Source organism: Caretta caretta, chromosome 6 (genome assembly GCF_965140235.1).
Source record: "Caretta caretta isolate rCarCar2 chromosome 6, rCarCar1.hap1, whole genome shotgun sequence".
In the NCBI taxonomy this organism is placed as follows: Eukaryota; Metazoa; Chordata; order Testudines; family Cheloniidae; genus Caretta; species Caretta caretta.
The window spans coordinates 43,043,245-43,068,310 of record NC_134211.1 but is presented as its reverse complement, the minus strand read 5'-3'; the positions used below and the strand labels follow the sequence as shown (position 1 = coordinate 43,068,310).

Genomic DNA, 25,066 nt, shown 5'->3' with positions numbered 1-25,066 from the left:
TTAGATAACTAAATAATGTGACTACAGTAGGCAACCACTGTAGGCATGTAAAAAGACGTTATTTCCTCTGTCAAATATAATATTTACAGTGGCCGAACATAAAAAGTTTCTTTTATTTTGAAAGACTCCACCAGTTTGAGAGAGGTTCCCTGCACTTAAAATGGGGAATAATGCTGGAACAAGAAATTTCCGTCAAGCCAACAGAAACTTCTTAAGTGAACGCAGTGTGTGTGTAATGCTGAACATCGGTCTAGCTGAAAGTCAGACATAACATCTTTTTAAAGTGTTTTACCTATTGAGTCAATACAAAAAAAAAAAAAAAGAATATTTTTGGTGCAATACACTGAGATTCTGTGATAGGATAGGAGCTACACTGAAGCTTTTAAAAAAAAGCTTTACTGGGTGATTTTTGGATTTAAGGTGATGTGTTTTCAGCAGGAATTTGTTGTTTTTCTTTTTGCTCACCAGCCCAGTAGGAACAGTGGTTGAGATTTTCAAAGCTCACTAGGAGAGTGAGCCTTTAATGAATTATTTAATGGGAGTTGTGTAGCTGAATCCTCTACTCAGCTTTGAAAACCACACTTAGTACTTGTAAATATTTTCTTCCCTTAAAAGCTTTTGTACTGGCAAGTGTTTCTATTCTTGACCATTCCCAAGATATCAGACTTTAAAAGGGGGGGGCAAACTCCAGCCATTTTAATCCAGCTCTCAAGCTCCTGTTGCAGAGCAGGGTCTGGGGCTTGCCCCGCTCCAGCCAGGGAGCAGGGTCAGGGGCTGCTCTACACAGCTCCCGGAAGCAGCAGCATGGTGCCCCTCCAGCTCCTATGGAAAGGGATAGCCAGGGGGCTCTGCTCTGCACACTGCCCACGCCCCAAGAGCTGCCCCCACATCTCCCATTGGCCATGGTTTCCAGCCAATGGGAGTTGCAGAGGCTGTGCCTGCAGACAGGGCAGCATGCAGAGCTGCCTGGCTGCGCCTCCGCATAGGAGCCAGAGAAGGGACATGCCGTTGCTTCCGGGAGCCACTTGAGGTAAGCGTGGTTCCAGTCAAGCTAAATTGTCTGGATAGGGAATGAGGCTAGAACAGGGGTGGGCAAACTCTGGCCCACGGGACATGTCCGGCCTGTCAGACCTTTTAATCTGTCCAGGGAGCGGGGTTGGGGGCTTGCCCCGCTCTGCGCATGCCGTAGCTCAGAACAGCTCCTGGAAGCAGCAGCATGTCCCCTCTCTGGCTCCAACATGTAGGGGCAGCCAGGGGGCTCCATGTGCTGCCCCCACCCCAAGCTCCACACCTGCAGCTCCCATTGGCCGGGAACCATGGCCAATGGGAGCTGCAGGGGCAGCGCCTGCAGATGAGGCAGCGCACAGAGCCACCTGACTGGCACTGGGCCTCCGCGTAGGAGCCAGAGAGGGGACATGCCACTACTTCCAGTAGCTGCTTGAGGTAAGCGCCGCCTGGAGCCTGCACCCTGATCCCACTGCTGCCCTTCAAACCCCTCAGTCCCAGCCTGGAGCACCCTCCTGCAGCCCAAATCCCTCATCCCCAGAGCAGCCCGCACCCCCCAGTCCCCCACATACCAACCTCTGCCCCAACCTGGAGTCCCCTCCCACACTCTGAACCCCTCAGCCCCTGTCCAAAGCTCCCTCCCCTGCACCCCACCACCCTTCCCCAGCCCAGAGCCCCCTCCTGCACCCTGAACTCCTCATTTCTGGCTCCGTCACAGAGCCCGCACCCCCAGCTGGAGCCCTCACCCCCTCCCACAACCCACCCCCTAATTTTGTGAGCATTCATGGTCCGCCATACAATTTCCATACCTTGATGTGGCCCTCAGGCCAAAAAGTTTGCCCACCCCTGGGCTAGAACATGTTTTAAATATAATTTTAACACAGATTTAGTTTCTGTAGATGGCTTTATGCCCACGCAGATCCCATTACAGGATCAGGGCCACAGTGTGGCCCAGTGCACAACAGCTGACAAGATCATGTTAGGAACCACTTTATCCTTAACAGTAGTTAAAGCAAGCTTATAGCTCAGTGTTGACTAAAACCTTTGTCTTGTGTGTATCCTTATGTATCAGGTTTCTCAGTAATTAACATTTCAGGGAAAGGGAAAAGGTTTGTAAATTACCTCACTTCTCCAAAACTCATTTTGTTAGCAGGATATAGAAAGACAATTTCAACTGTGCCACGTTTCCAACTTGACTAGTCGTTCAACGTTTAAAAGAAAGTACGGGAATATTTTTTATTGTTTAAAATCTTAGTCAAAGCATTTGAAAATTGGCATGTTCACTATAGGATATTCGCTACATAAATGAAAATGTAAAGTTGGTGTACAGCTTAGCATCTCAGAGTGAAATCTCATGAGCTTTCTAGGTATGAAAGGCAAATTTTAAATCAGGAGACTAGCTTTTCATAGTATTTGGCCTTTGGGTGCAAATAAAAACAAATCAATAACATGATGGAATCAAAAGCCTGTGTACAGAATGGCACTGAGAAAATATTATTTTACTCTCTCGTGCCAAAGGAGAGCAGCTTATTATAAAAGGGAACATGTGCATAAAAGGGTATATACACTAATAGAGCTGTGAGCGCTTGTGGAAAAAATCTGTTGAACAGATATTCTTTTTTTTAAACAGATTGCCAAACTTGCAAGCATAGAAACTAATAATATACACTACAGACAGCTTGTTATGAAAGATAGATTGAGCTTCTTTAGACTCTCACTATAAGGCAAGTTTCCCAATCCTTTAATCATTTTCATGGCTCTTCTCTGAACCCTCTCTCTGAACATGGCCTAATTGTTTTAGTATAGAGTTCAGAGCCAGAAACCCTTTGGTCAAGTGTACTCATCCTCTCTAAATCTCTGTTTTCTCATCTCTGAATCAGAGATAATAATACAGTAGTTAACTATCTCACAGAGATGTGAGAACTCATTTGTTAATATTGTCCAGTGCTCTGAAAATGTAAAACGTGAATACGTACTAAATGTTACTGTTATGAAAATAAGGAATACATTTACAGTTTAATTGCACCTGCAAACAACGTGTTCACACAGAGGTAATTACCTGCATACATGAAGTCTGATGCAAAGCACACTGACGTCATTAGAAAGACTCCTGTTGATTTCACGTGGCTTTGGATCGGGTAATGGTTACCATTTTCTGCATGCATCTTCACAGTTTGCAGACATAGTGGAGCCACTGTGTTTTGAACATTTATCCCTGTATGAATACATTCTTTTGTCTTGTTTAGGAGATAGTTTAGCCTCAGACACTGAAAACAGAAATTTGGGCAGATGTTGGCTGAACCTCATTTCCTCTCTCAACTGATCCTCTTCATTTCTGACATTCAAGTAACTGCACTCTCTCGCTCTCACCCACCCACACATATTATATTTAAGGTGACACCATCTTCCTGAGTGTCACTCAGCTGCCCTCTTGTTGTAGTTAGCTATTAGTGGTTTCATCCCTAACTGAATGTCCAGTAATTTTGAGGGTGTAACTAGCCAGATCTTTAAAAAAGAGGTTTTGCTAATGGATTTTGTCATAAATCATGGATGAAATCCACCCTGCGCAGAGAAGGGCCAGCACAAAGCTTATGCACCACTTAAATCCCACTAAAACCCTAAACTTAATGTTTAAGTAAGACTTAAGAGGTGCATAAGCTTTGGCACTGGTGTAACTGCTGCTGGAATACTGTCCAGTTTGGTATCCACAGTTAAAAAAGGTTGATAAACAACAGGGTTCAGAGAAGAGCCACCAGAATGATTAAAGGATTAGAAAACATGCCTTGTAGTGATAGACCAAAGAAGCTCAATCTATTTAGCTTAACAAAGAGAAGGTTAAGGGATAACTTGATCACAGTCTATAACAGTGGTGGGCAACCTGCGGCCTATGGGCCACATATGGCCCATCAGGGTAATTCGCGGGCAGGCCGCAAGACAGTTTGTTTACATTGACTGTCTGCAGGCATGGCTGCCCACAGCTCCCAGTAGCCGCGGTTCGCCATTCCCAGCCAATTGGAGCTGTGGGAAGCGGCATGGGCCACAGGGACATGCTGGCTGCCACTTCACGCAGCTCCAATTGGCCGGGAACGGCGAACCATGGCCACTGGGAGCTGTGGGCAGCCATGCCTGCGGATGGTCAATGTAAACAAACTGTCTCACGGTCTGCGAGCGATTACTCTGACAGGCTGCGTTCAGCCCACACGCCGCAGATTGCCCACCACTGGTCTATAAGTACCTAGTAGGAGAACAAATATTTGTTAATGAGCTCTACAATCTAGAAGAAAAAGATATAACATGATCCAGCATATGGAGGTTGAAGCTAGACAAATTCAGACTGGAAATAAGGTGTAAATTTTTTAACCATGGGCATAATTAACCATTAGAACAATTTACCCAGGGTTCTGGTGGATTGTCCATCACTGGCAATTTTTAAATCAAGATTGGATGGTTTTATAAAAGAACTTCTCTAGTTCATAAGGAGTTATTTTGCAGAAGTTTTATGGCCTGTGTTATACAGAAGGTCAGACTAGATCGGAGTAGGCAACCTATGGCACGCGTGCTAAAGGCAGCACGCGAGCTGATTTCCAGTGGCACTCACACTGCCCAGGTCCGGGGGGCTCTGTATTTTAATTTAATTTTAAATGAAGCTTCTTAAACATTTAAAAAACCTGATTTACTTTACATACAACAATAGTTTAGTTATATATTATAGACTTATAGAAAGAGACCTTCTAAAAACATTCAAATGTATTACTGGCACATGAAACCTTAAATTAGAGTGAATAAATGAAGACTCGGCACACCACTTCTAAAAGCTTACCAACCCCTGGACTAGATGATCACAATGATCCCTGCTGTCTTTGGAATCTATGAATATATGCATAGATCTTGCACTGGCCCTCTGCACAGTGGCGAAATTCACCCATAAGAAATTATCATCATCATTTGTAAAATCTGAAAAATAGCTTTAAGTGTTTTAATACGGGTTTGTATGAAGTAAATGCATAGTAAATATTTAAGGAAACAGGTTAATGCATATGAATACAGTTATGTAGCTATTATGTTCAAGATTTTTATAACAATTTTTGCCTGTTTTCAGATTTTTGTATTCATTGTTATGTCAAAGCTAACAACATTTTCAAAAGTGTTTTTATAGGTTGACCAGACAGTAAATGTGAAAAATCGGTGTGGGGGTAATAGGAGCCTATATAAGAAAAAGACCCAAAAATCGTGACTGTCCCTATAAAGTCGGGACATCTGGTCACCCTAAGTGTTTATAAGGGAAAAGTCTCATTGTTTTGATGTCATTTGTAGTTGGAATTCATTTAAAAGATCATAGAATAGAGGGAGACAATATTCAATTACACTTACTCATTTCTCCCCTGATGATTTTTTGGCTACATTTAGCATCCCCAGTTTTAATGTGTTTCACTTTGAGACACGAATTATTAGGAAATTTCAGCATCTGGTGTTGGCATTTCCATATGCAGACCAAGTAAACATTTTTTTAGTAAGAACCTATTGAACCTGCAGTAAAGACTTAGTAAAAGACTTTAGTACCTATTGAACCTTAGTAAAAGACTTTAGACCCTAACAAAGAAGTTTGATTAGTGCTTATGTGCAGTGTTGAGGGTTTTTTAAAAAAAACTATAATACAATAATAATTCATAATAATTCCTTGTTATTTTAATAGCACTCAAATCCAAAGGTCTAACAAACACTGTAAACCAAACTATAAATTTCAGATTGGCAGCCTTGCTAAATTAATATGCCAGCCAGTTTGCAGATTCTCCCAATAACAGAACAACGGTAAATGAAGCTCTCACAAATGGAAAAAAGAAGCACAAGTCTTTAATCTTGCACAGATGTCCTTTCGGAGCACAGAAATCATGTACATTTATTTTTATTTATTATCACTCATTTTTAAAGGTATCCCTACCAAAATATTTAGGGTTACTGTATGTTTTATGTCTGCATGGCAGCCACGGGCACACAGACTGGCTTTCTGGTGCATCTTCCAAACTGTTCTTTTTCTCTTCCACCTGTGCTGCTCCCTCCAAGTTCTGTGTATGTCGCTATACTATACAGGGTTTCCATTCAGTCACTGATGTTCTGGATGAGTGGATCAGACAAACTGCACTCCCCAGATACTGCAGCTGTAAGGCAGAAGACGATTGGCTAAGAATGGGGGTTTCCTGCTTCAGTCAGTTGAGAAAGCTTGGACAAATAGATACGTAAGAGATTCCTGGTGTAGCTGAAACGGGACCACACCAATGCGCTGTAGGTACTTTTCGGAGTGTGCCAACATGGGGAATTAGAGCACAACACATTAGAGCACTTCACAAATTATGCCCCTTTTTGTGGTTTGCCATCATTTAGACAAGCCCATGGTCTCTCTAGTACCTCTTATAAAGCCAGAAACTCACACTGTTGTTTTCCTCTAAGTCAAATATTTTTAAAGATGTATTTGATTATGCTTTTCAATGGCCAGAGAACCCCTGCTTCATGCTGAGTTTTCCCATTTCTGATCCAAAAATATGGTATATTTTTTGCTAAACTGGGCTTGGGTTCCAGAACCTTTTAATTATTGCGGCCTGAGTTTCAGTGTGGTTTCAGATTTCAGTGCCAATGATTCCCAGTCACAGCTAACAGGCTAGCTTCTCAGCTCAGGTGGGTTGTATGTATTGCTAGGTAACACACATGATTGTTGTACCTGCACAGTGCTTGATTTTCTGCCATGCAGGCTGTGCAACTGAAGTTGGTATCTGACCTTTGTTACTGATCCATAGACCATGCCCAGCCCGTTTTGTTCTCTGTCGAGGGATCAGAGTCCTCTGCGATTACCCACTTTTTCCTCCTTTACCTCTTGCGCCAGCACTCTCATCTGACAGCAACTCTCCCTGTGACTGAGTTTTAGTTTTAGCAATGTTAAGGTTTGAATTTCCTAACTTCTGTGCATTACATTTTCAAGCTGGACATTGCATTAATGTAGCTTTTTGCATTTAATCGATATTTGGCTGTAAATTAGTAACGTGATCTTTGATAGAATCTCCTTACATGAAACAAATGTTCCAGTGGATTAACTCCCATAGCACTACGTGGTTTAACAGAATGAACGTGCCTTTTTGTAAAATGTCACCGTAATTCTATCATGTATTTTTAATTCACCAGAGAGAGATATTTTCTCAGAAGCAAGAGCATTACAGTAAATTAAAGTGCTTTGGAGCCATTAAATTGCTCTGGAGCCTGCCATGACAAAGCTACCCTCAACACTAATGACAAAGGATGACATAACACTTTTTTCTTTTCTTTTTTCTTAAAATTAGTAACTATGCAAATGTGGTTGAGGTCTTCATATTTTAGAACTGAAGTCACACGTGATGAATACTTACTATACCATATAATTAAATGAATTTCCCCATGACAGTTGAACACATTTGTTAATATTATTCTGGGGTTTCTTCCCAGCAATTTTATAAATCTGCCTTTAGCATTGTTTGGCATTCCTATACTTTAAAAATCCTTGTCCCAAAGCAAAAGTTTTTGTATCCAATATATAAATCATTTTGAACTGTGTTTTCGAGTTTAACCTGGGCATTTTATAAAAAATAAGCATTAACTCTATATTTCAAATGGCTTGTGTTTTGTATATTTAGTCTGCAGTAATTCACATGGGGAAATGGGTTTTCATATTTTTCTTTTTAAATCATGTCTTCTTCAGTGATTACATGGACTGCATATGTTGACTTACACTTCCCAGACAAGTGTCTGGATCTATATTACACGTTTGCCATGAACTGTATTTAATTGTATGAACTTTGTGCAAACCAGAACATGTGGTTTTTGGCCTTAGACTTTTGCTGCATGGTGTGTCATTTGAAACATATTTTGACTGCATTGCAATGTGGTGTCTGCATGTCTTTGTACTCAACCACCTTACAATATATAATTTGTTGCTGTTGTCAGCAAGACTCATGCTGATTTTAGTTCATCCATCTTGAAATTTAATAAAAATGTAGAGGTAAAATAATGGGACTAGCTCTCAGAAAGTACGAAGGGAAAGGCAAAATATTATATCTTGACGTCTTTCATCCAGAGATTTTTCTTTGAAGGGAATATGGGAAAGGCCATGTCGTAAAGGGTACTCTGTATTTGACATTTTCCCTGTCATTTAAAGGCTTAAAATTCATTGAAAAAGAAATGCAACTTACAGTGCTTCTTTGTAACACAGACCAACTTGGGGAATGGAAATGGCAAAATTGAACAAAACATATGCCAAAAATTCTGTCTTCCCTTACACCTGTGCAACCCCAGTAGGTGCTAAGCTGATTTACACCAGCTGAGGTTCTGGCCTGTCCTTCCGCTGAATGTTGGCACAATACAGCCCTCAGAGCTTTTATGAGAAAAGTAAAGGCAATAGCCTCAGAGGTACAGCATTGGGGGCAACTTGTCTGGCCTACTCTACACAGACTAGCATCATTTTTGAAGTGATTGCTTCTGTTGCACAGTTGCTGAAATGGCCAGTTCAGTGCTGTGAGGGGCACTGGTGACTCATTGTTCCCTTTCTCAGTATAACAATAATTCTATATTCAGAAATTTTTAATAGCTCTTTTGTATTGAGATTTCATAGTTTCATTGTACTTCGCTGGCTTAAATGGCAGACGGCTTTAACATGTTTCCTCTTTTTTTTTTCTTCTTTCCTTTCATTGTAAAGTCCTACTTGGCAAGTGGAAGACAAATTCGATGCTAATAATGTGGCTTACACATCTGGGAAGCTCAGTTTTCACACTGATTATCCTGTTCTGTATCATCCACCTGGGGTAAGGGGAACCTACTGACTTTTCCACACAGCAAGGTGGGGAATCTCATGGTTTCTTTCGTTTGGAAAAGCGACAGGTCATGTGTATGTTGAGCAAAAAATAGATATATGTAAAATTGATGAATTTCCTGTTTTTTAAAGTTCATCAATCCGTAGGAAGAATTATGATGATCTAGTCTGAATTCCCATATAACAGGCCATAGAATTACACAGTAATTCCCACAGTGGAGGGAATTATTCTTTCCTGCTATATGAGTGAACACTATCAAACCCAATAACTTGTGGCTGAATTAGAAGCTATCTTTTTAGGAAGACATCTGGTCTTGATTTAAATATTCCAAATGATGGGGAATTCACCACTTCCTTTAGGTAGATGCTCTGACGCTTAGTCAACCTCACTGAAATTAAAAATTGCATGTTATATCCAATTTGAATTTAATTGCAGCTTCCAGCCATTGGATTTATTTAGGCAGTTGTCTGCTAAATGGAAAGGTTCCCTCATACCAGATACTTTCTCTGTCGGGCTGAGATCAAGTCACCTCATCACTTTCTCTAGAAGTTGAAAACAACTTAAAACAATATTTAAGGAAAACTTGTTCCTAACTGGTACTGAATGAGATGGCACAGGGAGGATCAAGTAAAATCAGTAGCAGTGATGTTTACGTCCATACATTGTAAGTCATTAATTTTGTTTCAACTTCTGATGTTTATAATGGGAAAAATTGCTGCTCCAGTCTGCTGGAATTCTTTGAGTCAACAAACTAGTAGATGTGGGAGAACTGGTAGATACAATTTTTTTGTACTTTCCTAAAACCTTGACAAAGTCTCTTACAAGAAGCTATTAAGCAAATTAACTAATCAGGGTGAAGGTGAAGTTCTGTGTCCTGAATTAGGAGTTGGTTAAGAGACAGAAAAGAGCAGGGATAAATAGTCAGTTTTCCATGTAGCAAAAGGTGAGCCATCGAGCTATTATAGTGCTAATGTTCTGTAAAATATTCATTAATGGTCTAGAAAAGACAGTGAACAGTAAGAAGATACAACATGATTGAAGTAAATCAAGATTACGGAAAAATGTGGGGTACTCCAGAGTGGCCTAACAAAACCAGCTGAATGGGCAGCAAGGATAGCAACTGAAATTCACTTTTGACAAATGAGAGGTAGTGCACATTGGAAGGAAACATTTTAAAATACTCATACTAGCGGGGACTAAATGAACTGTAATTACTTAGGAAAAAGGTCAGGAAGCCACTGTAGATGGCTAAGTGAAAACCTCTGTGTAATGTGCAAGTCAAAAAGAGCAAACTGCATATTAGGATGCAGTATGTTGCACAAAAATCATATTGACTATATTACAGTGCCATTATTCAGTTCAATAGGGTCCCTCGCTTTGAATGCTGTGTCCATTTCTGACCACCGTATCTGAAAAATAATGTAACAAAAACAGAAGTTCAGAGATGGGGAGAAAAAATCATTAGAGGCCTGAGAATACTTCCACGTGAAGAGAGATTGAAAAGATTAAAACTAATGGGAACTGGGCATACCTTAGGCAGCTTTGAAAACTTTATTCTAGGTGTGTGTAATTCAGAGAGGAGACAAACAGGAGAGATGATCAAGATATAAACCTAACGAGTGAGAGAAGGTAAATCGCCACTTCTGTTTACTTAAGCATAATACAAGAAACAGGGGATATCCTGTGAAACTGGATGGCAACAACTTTAAACTAATAACAGGAAATGCATTTTTACCCAGTTAACCTGTGGAACTCTGAGTCACCATGACAGTACAACATGATTCACATAATTCCCAACAGACCTGAAAGAGAGTACCACAAAGAATGTATAACTAACAAAGATACTACAGCAAACATTTGTATCTTCAAATTTCATACTTGCAATCATCCCTCCCAACCCCACCCCACCCCAAGGCTTGAAGTAATGATTTTGTGATGAAATGAACAGGCCAGTATGATCTATTTCTGAAGAGGTGCCAAATCTTTCACATTAATGTGCTACTTGCTGAAAATTCATTTAGATGCTGTTGGTTAATGTGGAATAGGAATAGAGTGGTAATTCATTAATAGGAAACAGATGTGCCTTAGCTCACTATCTTATCTGTGCCAAAACCACAAAATCACATACTGCCATAAAACATTTAAAAAAAAAGAAAAGCACAACCTGTTCAATTCTAAAACCCTACTTTAAAATAAAAATTGTTTTTTAGCACATTAGAAACATATTTACCACCTAGGCTCACAATACATGATTGTCCTAATTTCCTAATTATTATATAGTATCTGGGTACTTTAATGTATCTAAAACAGACTATCAGAAAGTATAGCCCTAAATGGGTGGTGGTTAATTTTTAGAGGCCACCTATAAAAATATCTGAGGATTTTTCCAAAGTTTTGATTTCATTCACATGATATCCTGTTAAAGATGAGTGCTAGTTTTGGTTGGAGTTTCCATCTCTCTTGACTGGAAAGCTAATGTCTCATTTTGCATCCCTTGGAGTTTTGTCATAGGGCCATTATCACTGTGGGCTAAACTGTCACAGCCCTTCCCTAGCCATGTATGCCCCTGTTTGCTCATGCACAGATTGCAGTTCTCACCACGGTGGTGAGAGAAGAAGCTGCTTACCTAGTACTCCCTGCTGTAAGCAAATGGGTGTTCTGTCTCCTGTGCACCTCTACATTCTGTCCAGAATAGCTGGTGTGAGATATAGAGTAGGAGCAAGCTCCTCTGTGAAAAAGCTGAAGTAATGTACTCCCTCCCCAGCGCACGGAAGGAACAGGGAATGAATTGTGAGTCCCTGAATCACCTTTGTTCCTGGGCCAGTGCAGCCATACACCATCCCTTAACTAGGGCAGGTTGTAATTAGAATCTAAACTTCATTTCATTAATGGTTATGTTGATTGATTCTTCTTCTGCCTCAACAGTTACCCCTGTTTTTCTGTATAATCACTGCCATATTACATCACCCCATACTACAGGGGCAGCTAACAATACCTGAATCTGTTCCTTTCCCTCGCTTCTTTGCCTTACTTCCCATTTTCTTCAGATCTAACTCATTTCCATTACATGGGTGCAGTCCTCTATGACTTCAGTGAAAGTTGCATGGTCCAATTCTGTGTTTAGTTACACTGGTGTAAGCTGCAGTAAGTGGACCTGATGCTGCTCTCCTGGATGTCAATGGGAGTTTGTCATTAACTGGGAGCAACACTGAGCCCACTAGAGTTATCCCGGATTTACATTCGTGCAACTGAGAGCAGAATTTGGCCCTTCAGCTCCATCTTGTCCAGTTTTTTGAGAACTCTGAACACACCATAAACAGAAGTGTATGTTTCCTGAGGGTCCATTATTGCTGTAGATATCTTAGACCTGTTGTCCTCAATAAGCCAGTGACATATACTGACATCCTTGGTGAGCACATTTTTCACACCTAATTATGTCATTTCTGCAAGTGGAAAATAATCCCCTATATTTAGAGAGGCTGTAATGACCACAGTGTGTTTTTAAAATTATATGGCAACAATAACCAGTTATACCAACCTGACTCAGGCCAGAAGAAAATTATGGAACCAGAGCTTTGTGATTTAGGCCTAATTCACCACCCTGTTACTTAAGTTTTACCCCATTGTTACGGTAGATCCAGACTGGTGTAAAACTGGGGTAATACAATGGGGCTACTGGTCCTTTTAGGATATTTTTAAATGACAGGGCAGATGAGTGAACTGATGATAATGAATTATTAAATATCCAGGCTGTTTCTTCCTGTAATGAGGTGTTAATTTGTTACAGATTCAGTTTCTTCATTGTATAAAACAAGCAGCTACTGGAGGTGAAAGTGAAGTTGTAGATGGAGTTCACGTATCCAACAAGCTGAAGGAGCAAAATCCTCAAGCCTTTCAAATCCTCTCCTCCACCCTTGTAGACTTCACGGATGTTGGGGTCGACTACTGTGATTTCACTATGCAGTCTAAACAGAGGATTATAGAGTGAGTAATAGTCAAGGGTGTGATTATAGCTAGCAAAATCCCAGTAGTAGCTCATACCATATTGTTGGTTCACCAGGAATTACAGAGTTGCACACAGTGCTTAATTTGTGCCTAGGCTTGCCAGGGCTGAGCCCCAGTACCTCTAGGCTTGGCAGTTCATAGCCCAGGCACATCTGGGCTTGCTGCATTAGTTATGAATGTAAAAAAATTGTTTGAGCCCCAACAACTCTTTCATTACAAATTTAGTACTGGTTGCATAGCAACAATTTGTTTGAATGAAAAAGTTCTATTTGCATCTTTCATTGTTTCTCTTGCAGAAAGATGTTAGAGGGTCTGTGCCTGCCACCTTGTGGGAAAACAGTGTTTCAATTTTGTCTTTAAGTATTATGTCTTGTCAACTGAATTATGTTGTACTATAATGTGTCAGTTATTCTTTATTATTTTTATTATTGAATTTATCATGTCTCAACTTTCCCTACTCATTCTTTCCACCCTCCAGGAACTCACAGCAACCATAATAACCTTCAGTTGATATACTTCACAGCTGCAAATAGAATTTAGGAGCAGTTGGTCTTCTATCTAAATTCTGTATGAAATGTTCACCAATGCTGGGGCACTGCCATGTTTTGAAGCTCCTAGATAGAAAAATCTCTGATGTTACATAGAGGCTGTCTTGTTGTATTATCATCTTCTTTTAATCTTGTTACATGACAAGGAGGTCAGGTTAGATGTCATAATGGTCCCTTCTGGCTGTAAAAATCTATTAATCAAAACACACACACATACAGATATATAAATTGTGTGTGTGTGTGTGTTTTGATTTTTTATATAGACAGAATAAGGGTGGGATTTTCAAAAATACCAAAATATTTAGGAGCTCAAGTCCCTTTGATTATTAATCTTCCTAAACCCTGACCCATTGATAAACTTGGAATCAGCAGCCTGATATGCAATAATGTACAATACTTTGTCATAGCACTGCACTTCACTGTTGAACTGTACTGTAACAACCAAAAACTGAAAGGGGGAAGTGAACCTGTCCCCACCAAAACAAAAAAATGCTAAAAGGTTTGAGTGGCATGATAATACATTTTTCTCTCTCTCTCTGTCTCTCAGTGTAGATTACAGAGGCCAAGTGGTTCGTATCAATTATAATAATGCAACAAGAGACACTGTTTTTGACATACCTGCTGAAAAAGTGCAGCCATTTTATGCAGCTCTGAAGGAGTTCATTGATCTATTGAACAGCCCGGAACATAAGTTTACCTACAAGATGAAACCAGGTCAGTGAATAAGTTGCTTTTGCTTATAGTAATTGGAAGATTTTTTTCATGCCTTTGCCTAAGAACAAAATCCTAACCATTTGAATATGTTAGTACAATGCTGGTATGAAAAGACAACCTTGGTCCTCTCTGAGTACCCAGCATGAAACACTTGGGGCCAGATTTGGAGAAGTCCAGAGCACTCATGACCACAGCTGAAATCAATTGGAGCTGTGCTTTGAACACGTAAAGTGCTATACAAATGCTAAATATTCTGGAAAATGAGGTCTGAGGTTGGGCATCAAAATCAGTGGACACTTTAGACAGTTTTACCCTTAATTTCTCTGTGCCTTAGTTCCCCATTTGTAAAATGGGGATAATAGCACTGCACTACCTTACAGGGTGTTATGAAGACGCATTCACTATTAGGTATGAAGCAATCAGAGCATCATAGAAACCATGATGGAGGAAATTAATTACTCTGTCTTTGGAGCTGTGTTTAAATAGTGTGCAGTAAATAATTCATGGGGCCCAGGCTGAGTGATGAGGATAACACAGACCGTTGAATAGCTGCCCATTAAGTGAGCACGTTCCTGCTGTGCACTGTGTGAGCAGGGGTCTTGTGGAAAAAAGTAGCATGTGATCACTTAATGAAGGACTGTTGCTGTGTCTACACTTGGAGCTGAGAGTGTGAATCCCAGTTCCCATACACCCTGAATATAATAGTGTAGCTGTGGTAGAATGGGCAGCAGCAAGCAGTGGCACTGACTAGCCACCCTAAGCATGTACCCAGGGGGTTCCAGTCGGGTTTGTACTCAAGGTGACTAATCTGTTCCTGCCGCTCCCTTCAGTCTTTGCTACCGTGATTACCCTACTATTTTCAGTACACAAATGCAATGAGGGCTAGTACAAGTATGGCTACATGAGTTGAGAATCCCACCCGTAGTTCCAAGTATAGACGTAACCTGTATCATAATCCATACGCACAAGAGGACTGAATTAAGGCTGCATGGGTTAGCTACATTCTGGCATTTCTTTAATCTTAAACACTTGACTTTGTAACCTGAATGTTTTTATAATGTAGTTAGATATGTTACACACAAAAAATACAGGCTGTTCTGAGCCTGTTGGCTGAAAATTACCCTGGTGCACAGTGCTTGGGCAAAGACATGCCATGCTAATATGTCGCGGTCGGGTTGTGCAGCAGGGCTACACGTGAAGGCATCTGCTGTCCTGTGTGCTGCAGAGGGCAGCAACGTAGATGGACCAGGGGATCCATTGTTACATGTCTCTAGTGGCACTGTTGCCCCACGCACGCAGGGCGGAGGTGCTGGAGCACATGCTTTTCCAGCCCATAGGCTGCAGTAATAGCTGCCAGGGGTGTGCACTGCAGACTCACACCTTGCCTCTGGGTTATGGGTGGATTTTACTTGCTAGCACCCATGCTCATCACCTGCACAAAGCCTCTGGCTTTGTGTATGTGAAGTGACTTCACCCACTAAAACCTTTTGTCCAGATTATCATATGTGGAGCCTTGATCGAGGTCGGGGGGGAGCCTCTGGGTTATGGGTGGATTTTACTTGCTAGCACCCATGCTCATCACCTGCACAAAGCCTCTGGCTTTGTGTATGTGAAGTGACTTCACCCACTAAAACCTTTTGTCCAGATTATCGTATGTGGAGCCTTGATCGAGGTCGGTGGGGAGCCATGAGTGCTATCTATTTCAGCCACTTTCCCAAGGTTGCTCCCCCGGCTGGAGACAGCCCCACACACGAGAACTTTATTAGCCCCTCCCCTGTGCTGGCTGTAACAGGGAATAAGGCTCTGCCCTAGCTCACTGCACCAGAGGGAATAAAGATTCACACATCTCCTGGGAGGTTGCTGTGGGCGACTCTTATCTGTGGAGCTGTCTCTTTCCTCAACCTAGTTGTTTTTTTACTCATCACTCATTGTTTAAGGCACCTGCATTTGTTTCTTCCCAACAGTTCTTCATCCTTGCATGATACTTCATGCGGCTTCCTCCTCCTGCTTCTCTGAGCAAACCTTTGTGGTCCCTCTTCCTCCAGTGATCCCTTGTTGGCCCCTGAGCATCATCCCTCGTGATCTTTTGTTGTCCTTCCTCTGCACGATCCCTTGTTGTACTTGCTCCCCTTGCTCCGCCTTGGCATGGTCCCTTGTGGTCCCTCTTTCTGCTCCACATGATCCACATGGTCCTGTCTCCTCCTCCCCCGGCATGTGATACCTCGTGGTTCTTCCTCTTTTGCCGCAGATCCCCCGTGGTCCTTCCACTTCCTCTGCATGATCCCTCATGGTCCGTCTTTCTCATCCTCCATGCAGTCCTTCACAGTTCCTCCTCCTCTGCACAATCTCTCATGCAGCCGCCCTCCCCTCACATAGCCCTACCTGGTTACCCAGAGTCTAGGAAACTGGTTACAGTCTCTTTCACTGCAGATCCTACCTCTCTTCCTCAGTCTGCTCTATTTAACAGCTTCCTAATCCTTTGTCTAACATTACCCATCTAGGTCCTTCTCTCCCACCACACCTATGGAATCAGCCAGACTCCTGACTCCACAACAGCGGTGTAAACTTCAAAGGAATTAACATCTGCTTTATCCATTTGAGAACAGGCAGTTTTGTTTCTCTTTCTCCAGTTTCCTTCCTTATTCACTACATACCTTCCAACGTGCGGCAGGAGTCCTAGAGATAACACCCTCCTTGACTATATAAACCTGATTAATTCCCAAAGCACTGAATGAGGCAGGAGTGCCTTTGGGGGAAAAAGTAGTATGTATCAGAAGCCATACGCACAAGGAGGCTGAATTAAGGCTGTATGGGCAAACTTAATTCTGACATTTCCTAACTTTTTAGTGCTCGACTTTGCAACCTTAGTAATGTTCTTTTAATGTGGTCTTTTTGGATGTCATTTTCTCATGTAAAAAAAAAAAATCTGAAAACACAGAAATTCCATCATGTAGCATCATATTGACACCTGCCTGGGTCATCAAGCAGGTTTGGAAACTTTAGATCCTCTCAGACCTCTGCCACTTGAGCTAACAGAGTTATTGATAGCAGCAGCAGGCAGAGTACGTGGATTGGGCATAGAGGGAGATAAGACACAGTTTGCAAGTAGGTTTCGTACATATTTGCTGACAGCAGAGGAATGTAGAGTCTCAGGACTCCTGGGTTCAGGTCTGCATTCTGGAGGGGATTTTGCATGGAAGGTGCTCAGACGTTGCAATGGTGGGCAGCAGAGCAAAAGCCCAAAGATAGTATGCGCTAAGTGCTTATTGACCCTTTTGCCCCATCCCCCACCAAGTCTGGCTCACCCTCTCTAGCCCCTTCCCCCAGTTCCTGCCTCCATTCCCTCTAATCCTATCCAGACCCAGGCTCCTACCTCTGTTCCCCCTGAATCACACCTGTATACCACCCAGACACCTGCACCTCTCCTCCCTAACTCCCTCTGCTGCCCCTTCCCCCAGCTCCTGTTGGCTACTGCTTCCCTGTCTGCTTCTCCCCACCCTTTGGCTCTTTCATTCCCCTCTCTTCATGTTCCCCCACACCCAAACACACGCACACCCCCACCATTCCTCACCTCGGCCTTTTAATCAGGCTGCTTCCCCCTTCTCACTGTTGGGCACCATCAGCAAGAGCATTGAGTCTACAGGACAGAAAGTCCATTGCTCTCAGTTCTGGTGCCCGCACCACAGCAGCCCAGCTTAGCCCCAACTCCCAGAGATGAAGCATGCTGAGTTGTTCTTTGGGGATAGCACATGCGCAGTGCAGTCACACATGGAGCTGTATATTCAGTGCCAGCAGAACCTTTGAAGAATTTAGCTCCCAGACCGTAAGAAGCTGCTTCTGAGCATGTGCAAACCAGACATGCCAAACCCCTGAAAAAAACACAGAAATTGGGCTAGTTTTTGTCCTAATTGGCTTGTGAGTTGCTTGTTGGCTAGTTTTTGGCTTGTTGCTTGTTTGGCTTGTAGCCTGTTGCTTGTTGTAGCTTGTTGCTTCTGTTTTTTGATCGGCTCCCGGCAAGCAAGGACAAGGGGGAGAGAGAGTCAGGGGTGCACAGTGGGACCACCACAATCCCAGACTGCACACCGAAGGGATCTAGTCACATAGAGTGTTGGGGGACTTAGGGATTGGCTTGTTTTGAAATGGGATTAGCTTGATTTTTGGCTTATTGTGAAAATCGGGGTGCTTATTACCGCATGAAAGTTGGCATCTGGGGTGCAAACGGCAGTTTTGCAAAGGCTCAGAACTTGGCCAAATGTGAATGGTCCCTGACTGAGGAGTGAGAACCTCCTAGCTCCATTCTGCACTGTAGTTATCCTCTACAACAATGAATTGGGTACCCTGTACATTTCCCCCCATTCAGGTGACAGAGAAGGGTGGGGTGGGGGAGTAGAGGCTTTGCTGCATTGCCACCATTGGTGAGGTCATTTTATTTCATGTCAAACCCCTTTCTCTGTGCTGGTTGGATCCATGCAAAGTGGTTATTTCAGCCATAGGATTGTAGTACTCCTGCAGCCCCTATAACCCTAGTGATGTGGGAGGGAGTTGCAGTTTGCAGAAGATACAGTGGCTAGGGCTCTAGCCTGAGACTTGAGAGACCTGAATTCAATTCCCAGCCATAGACTTCCTGGGTGACTGGGGGCAAGTTACTTAGACCCTCTGTGTCTCAGTTCCCCATCTGTAACATGGTGATAATAGCACACCTCAATGCCACTGGGATGTTGAGCATCAGTATATTGATGATTATGCTCACTTACCCCAGGCACAGACAAATGTAAGTGATGGAATGTTGTGCTTTCTCAGAATGTTTACATTTCTCAATTGTGGGGAATGGGTTTTTTGGGGCTGCGGGTTTTAAGAGACACTCAGACAAATGCATTTAAATCACGTCAATGTGTTATATATTTGAAATGATGGAAAACATGACAAAGTTGTGAAGTACATTGTTTAATATCTTCATAGGGGACATAGTAACATTTGACAACTGGCGTTTACTGCATGGTCGCCGGAGCTACCAATCAGGAGCAGAAACATCCCGTCACCTTGAAGGTGCTTATGCAGACTGGGATGTGGTAATGTCAAGACTCCGACTCCTGAGGAAGATCATTCAGAATAGCAATTAAACTTTCTTCTGGTTTAGCAATTAGCAATGCCTCGGACGGTTCATCTTTGTTTTAAAAAATACAAATGTATTGGATTTCCAACACCAAGCATACATTTTACACCTTCGCTAATGTAACCTTTGAAAGACTGACCATATTTTTTGAAAGTATGCTTTGTTGAAAACAATATCTCTCGTAGTATGTCTTTATTCTGCTGTCATTGTAAGTGGTATTACAACTTACTGTACTAGTTTGAAACTGGTTAGTACCAATACATCACAAATAGGCCTTCCCTTCTCAGAAATCAGTCTCTCCAGGTGAGGCATCAAGAAAAGCCTTTCATGTGTCACCCATTAAGTGTTTGTAATGGACAGCAGCTTTCTGAGAATTTTATATCTATTTTCAGAGAGATAAAACCATTTTATAGATAATGACTCATTTTCTTTACCCCACCCCCAAAAAACCAACAATAGCTTTAGAATCTCCAGTGAGGTTAACAAGCAATTCTACTCTGAAAAGTGACTATTCAAAAATAGCATCTTCTTACTCAACAGATCTGCTCTTTGTGTATGGTTCAGAGCCACTCCTGCTTAATTTCACACTACAAGTTTTTTGGGTGTTTTTAGTACTTTTTATTCCAGTTAGCTCTAAGGAGTCCATACAGCTATAAGAGAGGAGATGGACTCATACCCCTCCTTATCCGTAGTAGTATTACAATACTACCTAAAGTCCAGAGATCAGACCCCTACTGTGGTGCTTAGCATATACTTAGTAGAAGACTCTCCCTGTCCTGAAGAGCTTTCAGTCTGTACAGATGAAAGGTGTTTTTGGCCCCATTTTACAGCTAGGAACTGAGGCATTGAGAGATTCAGCATGAGAGTCACATGGGGGACTAGGCTCAGCATTGCAAAGGCTAACTTTTAGGCACCTTGCCACTGAGTGGAATTCACAGCCCTGAGCTAGGCACCTTGGCTCCCTATACAATAGAAGGAGAGAATTAGTTGCCTAAAGATAGGATTCACAAAAAGCAGCAGATTGAGCTAGGAGCCGCCTAAGATAGCCAGTAGGAAATGCCAACGAGAGAGATGTGGCCTAAACTCCACTCTTCAGTAGGTGGTAGGTGCCTAACTCCAGGCCGAAGGGAATCCCTCCACTTGGGAGTCACAGCCATGAAGCCTTTCCTGGAATTCATTGCCTAAGCCAGGTCAGCCCTTTCCCAAGAAAAACAGAGGAGGGGTCCCCTCCCACCAACACTGGTAGTCACCCGGAACATGGGAGGCTCTGGTTCAGTTCCCCCTTCTGTCTCAGATATCCATAGTGACCAACATTTCCAAAATAATTTCAGGGAAATTTGTGGTGGTGTTTAATTTGCTAATAACGTCTATCTGACTAGACACACTATATAAGTTCCCTTATATTACTTTGCTAAATAATACCATAAAAACATGTATTTTAACTTATTAATGATCTTGTTGAAGTACTGTGAACATAGCACTCTTGCTTTCTTCAGCCTCTCGTTGCTCAGGTAGAGCTGGTAACAGTACTGTTTGCAAAACAAATTCATTCTGGTGGCAAGTACACCCCTTAGTGTCTTAGTTTTGATTTCACTTCTCTGATGGGTGCAAATTTTTACACATATGCTGAAAATCCTTTCACACCCAGCACTGCTATGAGACAAAACTCAGATAGTTTTGGAAAGCAGTGGAAACTGTGGTGTCCCTGACACTGGACTTTTTAGTTCACCCGTCACAAAAAAAATCACTAGCATTGATTCTGTTTCAAATTCAAACTTCCTAGTTAACTGGGAGGTACCAAATTCATTATTGAGGCTCTCCATTTCTTCTGTGGGAATTACTGGAAAGATCGTCAGTGTCTTCACTAGAATAGAAAACTCATGTCTGCTTCTTTTCCTGAAATCTAACACAGACTGTAAAATGTCTTTCTTCTCTGGGAGATTTTCCAGAAGAGCTTTCCTAGCTTCACTTTCATTCACTTCACATCAGAGTAAAAACTTTTGCTGATAGTGTCACAATGAGCACTGCATTGCATTTCTTCAGATTTCAGGAATGGTGAGGCACAAAATCCAACAATTTGTTATCCTCCACTTAGTTTTCTGGATTTAAGAAATCTACCTTTGACAATTCTTTTGTTTCTTTGAGACAGGATGGCTTTATGTATCTTCCAAAGATCTTTTGAAACAGCTGCATAATGCGCAAAAACAGGTAGTACAGTTCAGTTTGTAGATTTTCAAAAATTAGTTTGAGATTTTACACCAGGATTTTTATTACCTTGGGGGAAAAAAATATGCCTTCAAAGCTGGATATTGCTGAAGTAGTCTGGTTAAACAGTGCTGCAAACTTAGCCATCGACTTAGCACATAGTTCAAAAATTTTCTGCTTTCTACACTGCAAAAATCATCAGATTCTTTCAGTATTTCTTTTCTTTTAGAGCTTCTTGAAAAGTGACCGTATACTCTAGTTACTGTATCTTCAACATCTACTACTAACATCGGTCTTCTCAAATACAGATACATTGGTCCCTATATTGTACTCATTTAAATCTAGAAATCTCTCTAATACCAGTTCTTTTCTCCATTAAATACTACACTAGTAACACCAATTCTTTGCAAGCTTCATCATGGATTGCATCGATACATACCATGAAAGGCATGGAACAGATTGCATCGCCAGTTCCCTTTAAAGCATTCTCAGCAAAGGCTTGATCAATATTGTGTATTCATCTTCGAGTGCTGATCCGTCTGTGTATTCCACAGTGGGTACACATGTGTTCCAAGTGCCTGGAGCCGGAGAATTATGAAATCAGAATTCGTTGGTCCACACATGTGCCCTAGCTCACCTCATAACTCTGACCGAGGCTTTCTCTTCCTCGAAAGATTCTGAACTACCCAATGAACCATTAATTCCTCCTCCAAAACATGCCTTCCCAGACAGGAGGCCTGGACCAGCTTGGGATCAACCTCCACCTCACCACCTGCCTCACAGCTGTTGGTACCCCATGCCATGGGGACCTCTGCCACCCTCATCCAATTCATTTTATTGGCCTTATTGGGAGCCATGTGACCCATACCATGCTGCCGTGTGCTGGGGAACCATCTCATCCACCTGTCCGAGAGGGCAATCAGAGCTGCCTCCTAATCCAGTTGAGGAGGAGTAGGAAGACATGCTGGACCCAGCAGTTCCACTAGAACCAACAAGATTGTCATCTTCATCCCCAGATGAGGTGGTGGCTCTGATGTCTCCGTCCTTCTGATCACTATAAGCAGTTCCAAGAACTACTTTGCAGAATTGCAGAGGAGCTGCAGATTCCTCTTAAGGAAGTTCAGGATCCTCAGCATAAGCTCCTGGACATCCTGCTATCCTCTGGTTCCAGTCAGATAGCGCTCCCTGTTAACAAAGCCATACTGGAGTAAGCTAGAGTGCTCTGGCATACCCCAGTTACTTGTGCCCCTACTCCTAAGAGGGCAGAGAAATATTACCATGTCCCAGCAAAGTGGTGGAATTTCTGTTCTCTCATCTTGCCCCAAACTCTTTAGTGGTCCATGGAGAAATCTAGGCAGCAACACCCATGATCTACTCTAACTGATAAGGGAGGCAAACATCTTGACTTATTGGAAAGGAAGGTCTTTTCTTTTTCTAGCCTTCAGTTCAGGATAGCCAATTACCAAGCACTGATGGCTAAGTACGATTTTCTGAACTATTCAGAATCTGTGGACTTTGCTGACAAGTTTCCGCAGCAGGACAGAGCTTGTTTCCAGGCTTTTATAGAGGAAGGCAAGATTGTTGCCAGGACCACTCTTCCATCAGTGGTAGATGCAGTTGAGACATCTTCAGGGGTGATGGCTACAGCCATTGCAATGTGCAGGGAATCAGGGGTTCATGCTCCAGGGTTTCCCAGGGAGCTTCAGAAACCGTGGAGGATCTGCCCTTCAATGACGTTCATCTGTTTAACAAAAAGGCAGGTGAGTCTTTGCATATCCTGAAGGACTCCAGTGCCACCTTCCGCTCCCTGGGTGTATATATTCCTGCCCCACAAAGAAATTTCATAGGCAGTCAGACAAGCCTAGACTGACGGCTCAACAGTTCTAATGTGCCTAAATGTTGAACTAAGGAGCCTTCCGCCTCGGTGGCTTGCCCAGCATCACACAGTCAGTCTGTGGCAGAGCTGGGAATTTAACCCAGATCTCCTAGAACCCAGCCCACAAGGACATCCTTCCTCTCATGCACCCTTCTTGCATGATAAAATACCCTCCCCAGCTGTACTGCAGACTCACTGTAGGGTCCAGAATATGGGACACACGATGGTGTACAACAGCAAAGTACTGTCAGGTTGCTTGGGTACTACCCTTCACAGAAATGAATTTCCTTTATTCAGATTTCAATTTGGAAAAGGGAGGTTTAAAAAATATATTCTGCTAACCAGAACATATTTTGTCTGTTAGTTTCTCCCCCCGCCCCCAACAACTCAGGATTACAGAAACAGGTTATTTTCACACTCCTGATATGAGAATGTGAGAAACTGAGCGGATTCTTTAGAACACTAAAGAGTGAACTTCGACATCTCAGAGTTTGGGCATCACATTATAGTCTGAAGTGACAGCATAAGCTTGTGGTATGTCACAAAACCTAGCTTTTAGTAGCTATTTGATCCCTCAACATTTCCTTCAAAAAATATGCAGACAGTCTGTTTGTACATCTCTATTAAAACCAAAACCCCACAGCACTGTGTTTTAATTGTACATTAGTTTTCTTATATATCATTTGCCACATAGTGGTGTTAAAGTGAATTAAACTGTAAAGCAAGACATCTGGCTTTATACAAATGCTTATAGGGGAGTGTCATTTTGTGCATTACTTTTCCGAGAGCCATTTTAGTCATATGCTTATGTATTATTAAAAGTTGCTTTGGACATTGGATTTTGCTCATATGCTGGAGAATGGTGGCCAGGAGATATTTTTCCAAAGATAGCAATTTGATTGGTTGTGTATATGCCCAGTGCAGCCAAATTTGTCTTACCTCTATAGTTACCAATCAGCTACAGAAGCTAAATTCTGACTCAGGTGGTTGCACTGAGCAGTGCATCCTCTCCTACAGCAATGCAGGTGCAGTATTCATCCAGGTGAGCCTGGGGAATCTGCAGTAACATGCACTTGTTTGCTGCCTAGTGTGTGCAGTTTGGTTAGCATGTAACAGTGACTGCACCCCACCTGATCTAGAAGACTATGCTTGTGCCGCTGTGCTTCAACATAGTGGAACCTATCTCCTGGGCATGAGAGAAATAGACTGTGCATGGAGAGAAGTGTCCCATGCCCTCCTGTCACGCTGAATGTGGCCTTTAGCAGGTAGGACCATAAAATCTGAGCTAGTGTCCAGAGAGGTAAATGGCGAAGCTCCCAGTGGTGCAGGATCAGGAGTACAGACAGCATGAATTCAGTCCTTTGGCAGTTGTAAGTTGTGGATTTGCTTGTGTGTACGTTTTGCATACATCTGTGACACCAAATGTAAAAAGAAAAGGAGGACTTGTGGCACTTTAGAGACTAACACATTTATTTGAGCATAAGCTTTCGTGAGCTACAGCTCACTTCATCAGATGAAGTGAGCTGTAGCTCACAAAAAGCTTATCCCTGAGGTGCCACAAGTACTCCTTTTCTTTTTGCGAATACAGACTAACACAGCTACTACTCTGAGACCAAATGTAAAGAGGAAGGTAAATAAAAACAGACTACCTCTCCGGTTCATATGTCACTGCTTTGTGTACATTTGTATTCGTGTAATATTCATGTTACCCCAAAACATTAAATGCGCTGTGCTGCTTAGTTGGCACGTTCCATTTATGAAAGGCATGTCC

The 25,066-nt window shown here is 42.3% G+C and overlaps 1 protein-coding gene across 2 annotated transcripts in view; it reads left to right on the top strand.

The window, feature by feature from the left end:
• Positions 1 to 25,066, top strand: part of BBOX1 (gamma-butyrobetaine hydroxylase 1) — a 148,837-nt gene that overhangs the window by 48,827 nt on the left and 74,944 nt on the right. Inside the window, exons 5-8 of one of the 2 annotated variants that reach the window (XM_048853454.2) lie at positions 8,720 to 8,825; positions 12,622 to 12,818; positions 13,935 to 14,101; positions 19,061 to 25,034. In XM_048853454.2, the coding sequence (XP_048709411.1) occupies positions 8,720 to 8,825; positions 12,622 to 12,818; positions 13,935 to 14,101; positions 19,061 to 19,221 (631 nt within the window). In that variant the 3' untranslated portion in view covers positions 19,222 to 25,034. Of the gene's footprint in view, positions 1 to 8,719; positions 8,826 to 12,621; positions 12,819 to 13,934; positions 14,102 to 19,060; positions 25,035 to 25,066 lie in introns of those variants that run through there. The other variant, XM_075129453.1, reaches the window with a different exon arrangement.